The following is a 10,512-nucleotide window of genomic DNA, read 5'->3' on the forward strand; positions in this document are numbered from 1 at the left end:
ACTTCTTCCCCACATTGCTGCATTAGGAACTGATTTTCCAGCCCTTGCACTTTGAGGATACTGTGGAACCACAACAACAACCATCATCTTCTGTAACACTCTGTGAATTCAAGGAAACAATGATTGGATTTAGCCCTGGGGCTGCCAGTTTGAGGCCTTGGTCCTGGGGCAGGGTGAGAAGAGGCTGCTATGTGGGATCCCCCATCCCAGCTACATGCAGCTCAGAGTGGTAGCTGACCCTCCTCCTGCTTCCCAGTAATTCCTGCTCGCACCTGGGGCCCCTGGCCTCCACCCAGCACTCCACTGAAGCTAGCTGGTCTAGGTCTGCCAGCAAGTCTGGTCCTCCATGACCACCTGCCCGGACAGGAACTCCGCCCTTTTGGTGGGTGGAGGAACCAGGGAAGGAGAAGAACCATTTCACTCATCAACTAACAAAGATGCCATGAGTACCATGCAGTAGAGACGGGTCCATAATTCAGATGAAAATCAACAGGAGGGGCTGATGCACAACGAGGAGAGCAAAGAGAAGTTTCCTAGAATAAGCCACTGGGGAATGGAAAGGACAGGATGGAGGAGAAGATTCTAAATAGGGTGCAGGCCACATGAGAAGGTGGCCTTTGAGCCAGAACTTAAAGAAGATGAAGGACTGAGCTGTGTGGAGGTGGAGGAAAGAACCCTGCAGAGGATCACTGCTGGCAGCAGGAAGCCTGTCCTTACTCCCTACTCCCAGTCTCGGGTGCCAGTGCACACAGGAGTCTCAGGGGCTTCCTGGCAACCAGCCCAACGCAGTCCTATGCATATGTGAGCTTGGCACACTCAGGCCCAGCCTGAGAAGAATTTGAGGTGGCCTGGAGTGTCCCAAAAACACCTGTGCTTCATTGGGGATGTAAGATCGTGGTGGTCAAAGATTCAGAATATGAACTTGGCAAACAGAAATCAGTCCTTGGGTGTGTTTTGTTTCACCTTCATAATTTTACTTTTAGACAGGCTCTTGCTATATAATTCAGGCTGACCTTGAACTCACTAGGTAGCCCAAGGAGGCCTCAAACTTAACAGTGATTCTGCTGCCTCAGCCCCCTGAATCCTGGAATTAAAAGCATATGCCACCACATCTGGCTTCCACAATTATATTTTAATGTCTGAGCCCAACTTTAATATGGAAAATTCCCTATGAATAGCCAGATTTTTGACATCTGTTGAAAATACAGCAGCCACTGGCTAGAACTGTGTTGAAATGTCCTTTAATTTGTGAAAGGCTTTATATTCTCAGGATCTAAAATTCAAAGGAGGGCAGGGGAAAGTAGAGCGTGTCTTTAATCTCAGCACTTGGGAGGCTGAGGCAGGAGGATTGCAAATTCAAGCTCAGCCTGGGCTCCACAGTGAGACCTTATCTCAAAATATTAATCAATTAAAACAATTCAAGAGGTACAAGCGGGCGTGTGATGATGTGTGAGTCTTGCTTCCATTACATCTTTCATCCTCCAAAGGCCCCTCTCCAGAAGCAGCCATGGTACCAACTCCAAAGATATTTATTCCTACTTGATTATATGCCTATACAGTCTTTCTGCCTCAAAAAGGTAACACACAGCAATTTCCCTACATCTTGTTTTCTTCCTTTTACAAATTTACCCAGTTACTCCTGCACCTATTATCTCGCTCTTGTCCTGCTTCAATGCATTCTTAATTCCTGCCCGGGCTCCTTAGGCATCTGAGAGCACAGATGGTAGGTAGGCAAGGAGGGTAAAGGACCGGCCTTCCCAGCTGGCAGGCACTAGCCTTCTCCAACTCCCTGGTGCCCGCAGTTCCAGATCTTTCCAGCAGAGGGAGACAACACCACCCAACTCCCAAGACCACCAGGAAGTCTTCCTCAAGGGAGACCTTCCAGCTTGATGGATCTGGGGAAGAGATGTTGTGGGACCAGGCACAAAGAACCTCTTAACTGGCCTGGGATCCACCTACCACCCCCTCATCCACCCTCCCTGGGACCTCTGCTTCCTCTGTTTTTGTCACCCCTGGGCTTCCTGCTTGGAGCTCCCCCTTCTTTCCTTGCAGGGCCTGGCCCCTCCTTAGTGGGGGTGGCTGGAGGCCTTGTCCTCGGTCCTGGAAGGGAGAAATTGCCAGAGGGGAGCCTATAAAGAAAGCTTGGATCTGGGGTAGCAATGCTTGTACTTGCCCTCCCTCCCTGACAATAAGGGGTCCTTCTCTCTGCCCCCAACAGGCTAGTCCCTGCAGAGTTGTGATCCCAAACCCTCTTTCTACCTGGCCTGGCGCCTGTGGCCCTCATCCTCATCCCCGTCCCCATGAGGCTGTTGGCGGTGGCCTGGAGTCCAGCTGGTGGCCAGGGTACAACCAGCCCTTGGCTGGCCTTGCCCCTCCCTGTGACCCCAATCCTTTACCAGCCACTCAATGGGGCCTTGTTCTCCATCCAGCCCCCGGGACAAAAGTCCCTCTGTCTCAGAAGGCGGAATTGCGGGGAGAGGGCACCCCCAGCAAGGGACCGTGTGGGGGCCTGTTCAGACCCCAGCCGGAAGGAATGCCACAAGGAGGGGCCAGGATGGGGAGCAGCACAAGGAGGGAGTCTAGATCAGGCAGGCTCCTCATCTAGGGTGGGAGGCTGCCCTGCCCCAGGCCTCCTGGCCCTGCACCCTTGGGAGAAGCCAGGACTAGGAGATTTTGGCCTGGTTCTGGGGAGCAGTTCTGGAGCCTCCCCAAGGCAGAGTGGGAGGTGTGCCCTAAAGTCCCACAGCTCCCCCAGTGTCCCCGACCCCTACTGCTGCTGCGTTGTCTCTCTCATAGCCTGACCACGATCATCTCAGCATCTTCTCACGATCCTTAACCTGTGTCAACAGGGAGACTTGGCCTCGGAGGGGACTTCATATCCCTCAGGATTACCAGCAACCCTTCCCCAAGCAAAACACACAGACTAAATCAAAGCAGTAAGGTTGTTACACTGATAAGTCACCTTCCTCCATGTGCCTGCCAGGCAGAAGAAGTCTGCCACCAAAGACCCCAGCACCTGCCCCCATCAAGGTCTCTTTCAGAGCTCAGGAGATTAGAGAAAGTCCTTCCCTACTTTGAGGGACCAAGTTCCAGCTTGTCCTGCTTTCCCTCCACCTCACCTGAGGCTGTCATGGCCTTGGTAACTCCAGGGAGCTCCCTTGTCTCAGGGGCTGGGGAGGGGGAGGAGCTGGCCCTTTAAGAGAGGAATGTGGTGGAGGAACCCCTGCGCCTGCCTAGCCTGGGATCCGGGCTGCATCTCTACCTGCCCAGGTTTGCTCAGGGCGTGGCTGCTGGGGATAAAGACTCAGGCTTGGCAGCTGCTTTCTCTCAGCACCTCCTTCTCCACCCAACGAGGGAGCCACAGGTGAGCACTGGGGTCTCCTCTTCCCAGGTCCCCCTTGGCTCTGCCCCCAACTCCCCCGCTTCTGTCCTCACTGCCCCTGCCACAGAGAAGCTCTGCTGTGACAGCCTTTGGGGACCGTCCCCTTCTGGCTTTCTGGGAACAGGAGGTTGGAGAATGTCCCTCTCCTCCCCTGGGTGACCTTCCCCATCGTTCTCTGAGGGCCTTGAGCAGCTGGGGTGAGGGTTAGACCCATTTAGCAGGGCCTTGGGACAGCTGAGATAGTAGTATGTGGTAGATTGAAGGCATGTGGACGGATTGGGGTGCTGGGGGGTGGGGTATCTACACAGATCAGGGGGATTTAGGTGCATTGGTTGAATGGGGGTGACGGGTGGACAGGGGATGTCTAGGTGTTGGGACCATGTGAGTCCCGGAGAATACTAGGACAAGGGATGGGGGCTCCTGGAGAAGCTATAAAATGGGGAGCTGGTCAGGAGATTTGGGGGATACAGAGGAGGAGGCTGCAGTGAGAGCACATAATGAGCTGATGATGCAAATGGTAAAGAATTTACCAAGGCAAGAACAAAAAGAAGGATAAAGTTTATTCAGGTCAGAGGCAAGAGAAACAGCAGGCGAATTTCCAAGAGAAGAATGGAGCCAGGAGGGTGAGAGGTAGGGGTTTTTGTCGGGGTTTGAGGACGTGGGAAAAAGTCGGGGCAGCAAATGGGACTATCTGGAAAGCATCTCCTTCTGGATCATCTAGCGCCTTTCGGGTCTCCCAAGGGCATCAACGACATGTCTGAAATTGTATGTTTAAAGGTGCAATTTGACAAACCCGTTTCTTTTGCCCTCCCAAAAGGCCTTTTTGCTTCGGGTAAGGAGGCCCGTGCACCGACTTTAGAGGTGGTCAGGGCTCACTGGGAGGAGCTAGTCTCGCATGGGAGGTCTGTTTGCATCTTGTGTGGTTTTGCCAGCGCTGCCATATTGTCTCATGGCCTCGGGCACAGCTGGTGGAGGCTGAAAGGCAGGCAGTCTGCTATAGGGGTTCGACCCTTTGGTTGCCAGTAGGTACTCATTAAAGACACTGTTGCATATCCCGGAACGTGGTATTATTCCCCACTGGTTTTGGAGAATAGATGGCAGAACAGCGGAGGGCAGAAGCACAAACAGGCCTTGGGCCAGAGTTAGGACCTCCATGGTGGGTCAGATCAGAGGCGGTCTGACAGAGCCCCCCAGCACAGCCTGTTTCCTCTCAGATCATGCCCCCAGCTGTGGTCATTCGGAAACAGAGGCCTCTGAAGTCAGACAACCAGAGAGGGCAGATGCCCAGCGCCCTGCTCCCTACCTGGCCTGGGAAACCTTAGGCAGAGGCCGGGGTATGGCTGAGTCGTCCCTTGCCTCCCAGTCTTGGAGGTTTCTGGCGTCATGGGAATGGGGATCACAGGGCCTCCCCGACCAGGGGCATCCTGGAGGAGACTTAAGAAATGAGCCCTAACGTCACTGGGTGACAAAGCTCAGGATATTAAGCCGAATGAGCTGGGAGCAAGAGCAGTTTTCCACAGCCCCAATGGTGCCGACTTCACAGAGTGAAGCGGAGCTAAGCACTGAGAACAGCCTGCGTGGGGCGAGCATCGGAGGGTTCTGTTAGCGTAGGTATCAGTGTGGGGAAACAGACTCCCGAGGTGGCTTTAGACAACAGGCCGTCCACCTGTGGGCCTGTTCTCCTGCCCACCACCCACTCCAGCTGTCCCCAAACCTTCCTGGGGTCCTAGCTACCTGGGTAATGCTCTCTAAAGCCAAAGGCCCTCTTTCTGCAAAAGCTCAGGAGGCTGAGGCAGGAGGTTGCAGCAGGAGGTTGAAACAGGAAGATTGCTGCAGGTTTAAGGCCAGCCTGGGTTACATGGTGAGACCCTGTCTCAAAAAAAAAAAAAAAAAAAAAAAAAGATAGTTGCTCCAGCATCTGGAGTAAGTGGGAAGGCGAAGAGGAATCCCAGGCTCCAGGGGTGGTCATGAGGAGATGCAGGAGTCTGAAAACTCTCCGTATACACCCGCACTATGGTAACCTCCAGTACCATCCTCTCGCTGAGCATGAGTTTTACTATTGGTGAAATCTGAGCAGGAGACCAGAAGCAATGACACAGACGCAATACTCTGGGAGGCTAAGGCAGGAGGATGGCAAGTTTGAGCCCAGTTTAGGCAATTTAGTGAGACCCTAGGTCAAAGTAAAAAAGGGCTGGAGATGTAGCTCAGTGCAAAGGTTCTGTGTTCATACTTCAGAAGGAGGAAAAGAAGAAAAGAAAGGAAGGAAGGGGGGGGGGAAGGAAATGGGGACTGGATGGATGACCTCAGGGGCTGCTGGGAATTGAATGAGTGAAAACCCAGCAAGGTCATGGGCAATGGACCAGGCAGGCGTGTTGAGTGTTAGCTTTCGCTATCGAGACCGTGACACCGCGTGCCTGTAGCAGCCAGGCACGGGTGTGGAGTGGGCAGGGGCTGTACAGGAAGTTTTTGCAGACGTCCAGCATGGCTACCAGGCTAGGGCCAGGTAAAAGTGCTCTGTGTGCCGGGCAGGCCTCCCTGGGAAAGAGGGTGCTGTGCAGCAGCAGAAGTGGGCAAGGCCTGGGGTGGAGGCAGGGATGGGGGATATGGGTGTGGGCGGGGTGGTCCCAGGGTCAGGGTCAGAGTTGGGATGGGGAAGGAGCCTGGCTAGGACTAGAGCTGGCAGCATCCTGTGTAGGGGCTGAGGAGCAGGGACAGAGGGGGACGAAGATGGAGCGAAGGCTGCAGCCAGGACCCTCACCCTCTGTCCCAGCCTGGCATTAGCTCCTCCCTACCCCGTCTACAAAGCCTGGGCAGATCTGGGCAGGCTCCAGGCTGTCTATGAGGACACTCCCCAGAACCTGGGCCTCCTGCCACCTGGCTCCCAAAACCCTACTTCCCAAAACACCCCGAGGCCCCAAGTCAGGACCAGCCATTGGGGAGCCAGGCATGGTTGAAATCCTGCTTCCTAGCCAAGTGATCCTGGCAACAGTTCTCACTTCTTTGAGCCTCAGTTTCCCCATCTCACATCCTCATTTGGTTGCTGGAACTCTTAAGAGCCTAAAGGCCCTGTCCAGTGACTTACACAGCAGTCCTTCCTCTGGCCCGAGTCCTCACTCGGTCCCACTTGACTGAGGCTCTCTCTTCCTTCAGCTCCACTGTCCTGCGTGGACTCTGGGCTGTGCTCTGTGGGTGTGGAGCAGGGGGAAGGGGGGTGGGAGCCAGAAGTACAGGGGCCTGGCACCCTGATGGCCCTGATAAAACTGGGCCACTGCCTGATCTCCTCTAGGGCAGTGATCTGACATGCAAGAGGTAACCCTGAACCTGCTCGTCCTCCTGGCTGGTAAGAATGTGGCCCCCAAAATGCCTTTTCCCCTGGACCTCCAGCTGGTTGGTGCTCTGCTGTGTGTCTGCACACTTGCTCCTTCTCCCCAGGGTGGTGAGGGGTGGCTGCTGGGGACAGCATCCCCTCAAAGCTAAGAAGTGTCACACTCATGATTTCAAGGGACACACAAGGACAAAGGCCTCTTATAGTAGCAGCTCACACAGCTAGAAAAAGTCACTTGTATATCTAAGGACATCAAGGAGAGAAGGCTCAGCCCAGGGTTCCTTCAGCATCTCTGAGCCTGGTGGTGATGTAGAGAGTAACCAGAATACCCGTGACTCAGTTTCCCCATTCGTAAACCCAGAGAGTAACAAAACGTATTTGCAGAGTCATTGCAAAGATTAAACAAGCTAATATTTGAATATGTGCTGCCAAAGCGAGCACTAAACAAGTTAATATTTGAAAAGCACTTAGAACAGTGCCTAGCCGAGAATCAGCACACATGTCGGTGCTGCACACATAATTAAAAATGATTAATCTCCCGTTCCCAGCACTGAGGCCCAGATTTGAGGCAGCGCGGTGCTTTTAGCCAGACGGGACCCTTGCCCTTTGCTTTCACTGCATTTTTTTCTGTCCATTGTATTGGGCAAGACTGGGAGTCCATTCGGGCAGGGGTGTAGGGCCGCAGGTTTACCTAAAGTGCCTCCAAGTTGATGGCCTGGGGGGTGGGTGATGGTGAGCCAACTCAGGGACAGGTGGGTGTGCAGGTGGTGGAATAGGGAAGGTGGACTCTGCGTACGGCCAGCGTGGGGGGAGCAGCCCTGGGAACGGAAGCCATCTGTCATCTTGATGAGAAAAGTTCCCTTTCTGCAGGGGCCTGAATTAGCCATGTGTCTAGAAGTATTCAACCAAATGCTGGGCAAGGCTGCTTAGAATAGAACCTGTTTTGGGCAGCAAAATTCTGGAGTGGCTCAAAGGTGCGGGGCCGCATGGCTGAGCCTGTGTCTCCATGATGCAGAGGCAGCCAGGCTGGGGCAGGACCTCTCTACCCTCAGGAGGTTGTGACTGTCCCCAGGGTGCCTGTGGGAGGCCTGAGGCTCCTGGGCCCTGCTCAAGAGCTCTGCTGAGGCCAGCACCACCATCTCCCTTCTCCCCGCTTGTCCCTCCTCCAGGCCTGCCTGCTCTGGATGCCAATGACCCAGAAGGTGAGTCGGAGCTGTCCCACTCAGCCCCCAAATTCTCCCTGTGACCCCTGCAGTGAGCTGTTGTCCTGCATTCACGTGCCTTGTACTCTCTTTGCAGATAAGAACAGTCCTTTCTACTATGGTGAGCTCTGGTCTTCATTACCTCCCTACCCCACACACTATTTTGCACTAGCAGTGCCACGTGGGGTTGGCTGAGGGTCTGATAAGGGTGATCCAGAGGCTAGAATATGAAGGAGCTGAAATTAGGCCACTGATCCATAGAAGCAGTGGATCAGAAGAACAAAAAATGACAGTGTGGCCCAGGGGAGGGTTCTATGCCTGCAAGGCTGTTAGATACAGGCAGGAAGTGAGGCTGGTCTACAGAAAGCCATTCAGTTTAGTCAGTGGCTGGGAGAAGGGCCGACAGGAGGCATCTTCCTGGAAGAGGTGAGTGATTCAACCCAAATTATCGTTTAGCCTTCAGATGCCACTGCACCACACTTCCTCCTCTGCTCTATCACCCTCACCTCCTTTACTGCCCCTCGCTCCTGCTCCGGCCGCACTGGCCTTCTGCTGACCCTCAGATCGCAACACACAGCTGCAGCCCCTGGGTCTTTGCACCTGCTCATCCTTGTGTGTGGGACTTCTTTTTCACATATCCACCTCCAGCAGACATCTGCTCAATGCAGCTTCCTCAGGGAACCCTTCCCGGATCACTCTAAAGATCTGCGCTCTGACTGCCCATCACTTGTCTTGGTTATTTTCCTTCTCATTGCTTATCTCCACCTGACCCGACAAGAAACATCTTGTTTGTGTAGATATAAACTAGACTTCGTGCACCAGCCTGGCCGGGGTTTCAGTTTGCTCTCTTACTACCACATCCCCAGAGCTTTGCATGATGTAGACATTCAAGACACACCCTCAGGGCGAGACGGATGGGTAGGCCCTGGGCTGGCCTTGAGGTGCCCTCTGCTCTTCCCCCAGACTGGCACAGGCTCAGGGTCGGTGGACTCATTTGCGCAGCGGTCCTGTGTGCCCTCGGCTTCATTGTTCTCTTGAGTGAGTGCAGGAGCTGTGGGGTGGGGCGGGCAGGGCTCTGCATTCCCTCCTCTGATCACTTCCCTTGCCCCGACAGGTGGAAAATGCAAGTGCAAGTTCAGCCAAAAGCCCAGGTAAGATGTGCCCGGCACGCCTGCTTCATGCACTACGCTTTCCAGGGTGAAGGAGCTAAGTCTTGCAGAGAATAGGCCTCTGGGCTCAGCCATGAAGACGTCTCAGGTTTATTTTTCATAGCTAATGATTCCCAGAGGGCCCCATGTTCTGAAATGCCGCATAAACCTTAGTGCTGCATGAACCAACACCGGAAACACAGCTAGCAAGCTGTGTCTGGTCAACTGTGATGTCTCCAGCCCCGAGGGACAGGACCATGGGGGTGGATGTGGATCTCACTATTTTTTACTTCCTCAGTCACCATCCAGCAGATGCCCCACCTCTCATCACTCCAGGTAAGACAGGCAGCACACAGCTGAGGGGAGCACGGGGAGTGAGTGGTGTGGGCAATGCATGCGTGCGCTGGGGAAAAAGGACTCTGCCTGCTCTCAGGCTGACCCCATCACCTCTCCCAGGCTCTGCTCACAACTGCTGAGGACCAGCCAACCAGAAGAGCCCCAGTGTCCATCTTGGCTTTGCACAGGACCCTTGCCCAAAGGGTGGCACCTCTTTTCTCCTCAGACGTCTTGCCAGGGCAGCATCTTACCTGTCATGGAAGGGGTCTCGGTGTTCAGTGTTTAATATAAAATGATCTTGTCTCTGGTCAAGGTGCCCACAACACTCCCTGTGCACATGCTGGGGTCAGGGGTGTGGGTAGGAGGAGGTGGGTGGCACAGGAGCTGAGAGCTAATTCTCTGGGTGAGAAAAGGCCAGGGTCTCACGGCCTGGCTGCAGTTCACAGGGCCTGCTCCCTGCCTGCTCAGCCAGGGGAACCTCATGTGCAGCTAAGAAAGTTCCAGTGGCAAACTGGGGGACACTTTCATGAATGAGAACCCTAAACAAGATGGATTGCTGGGGCACCCAGATGGACACTGGACACATCTCAGAAAAACAAGGATACAGGGTCAGCCCACCATTCCGGAGTGGACAATAGTATGACTATGATAGTAAGACCTCTGTGACCCTCTCACTCATCCCCTGAGACTCCACTTTATTATGAGACCTTTTTGAGTCCCCAGATGTCCCTATGAGATCGTTACATCACAGTAGGTCCCCATAACACCCAGCATATACACAATGCACACAGTGTGAGATTCTCTACTGAGCCTAATTCCCTTGAGACTCCTCAATAGCCAATAAGGTACCCCAAATGTTCTCCAACCACTCCCATAAAATTCCCCAAATCTCCAAAATACTCCAAAAATATCTAATTATTTCTTTACGACATGATCTGGAAAAAGAGACCCATAATAAACTTGTGACCCAATCATAACTTAACACTCCAAGATTCAACAAGTACCCCACCTACTCATATTTGTGAGTCCACAATCCTTAGAGACCCTGGGAGGTGCCAAACACCACTCTCACCTCATACCTTTCGCAAAATCCCCTCTCCCAATGATCCCACAGCACCC

At 53.7% G+C, this 10,512-nt stretch overlaps 1 protein-coding gene across 2 annotated transcripts; it reads left to right on the top strand.

Moving 5' to 3' along the window:
* Positions 1-3,118: 3,118 nt before the first annotated feature.
* Positions 3,119-9,705, top strand: Fxyd3 (FXYD domain containing ion transport regulator 3). Of its 2 annotated transcripts, XM_003466533.3 has the most exons (8): positions 3,119-3,364; positions 6,669-6,722; positions 7,877-7,909; positions 8,007-8,030; positions 8,873-8,947; positions 9,024-9,060; positions 9,356-9,393; positions 9,514-9,705. In XM_003466533.3, exons 2-8 carry the CDS (start codon positions 6,683-6,685, stop codon positions 9,531-9,533), a joined length of 267 nt encoding a protein of 88 aa, XP_003466581.1. In that variant the 5' UTR covers positions 3,119-3,364; positions 6,669-6,682; the 3' UTR covers positions 9,534-9,705. The 2 variants fall into 2 exon arrangements, with proteins under 2 accessions (XP_003466581.1, XP_063109425.1); XM_063253355.1 differs by lacking the exon at positions 8,873-8,947 and having other exon boundaries at positions 3,334-3,364.
* Positions 9,706-10,512: the final 807 nt, after the last annotated feature.

The sequence above is a fragment of the Cavia porcellus genome, unplaced genomic scaffold (genome assembly GCF_034190915.1).
Source record: "Cavia porcellus strain 051 isolate PalLab524CR breed Dunkin Hartley unplaced genomic scaffold, mCavPor4.1 scaffold_7, whole genome shotgun sequence".
NCBI classification, from domain to species: domain Eukaryota; kingdom Metazoa; phylum Chordata; class Mammalia; order Rodentia; family Caviidae; genus Cavia; species Cavia porcellus.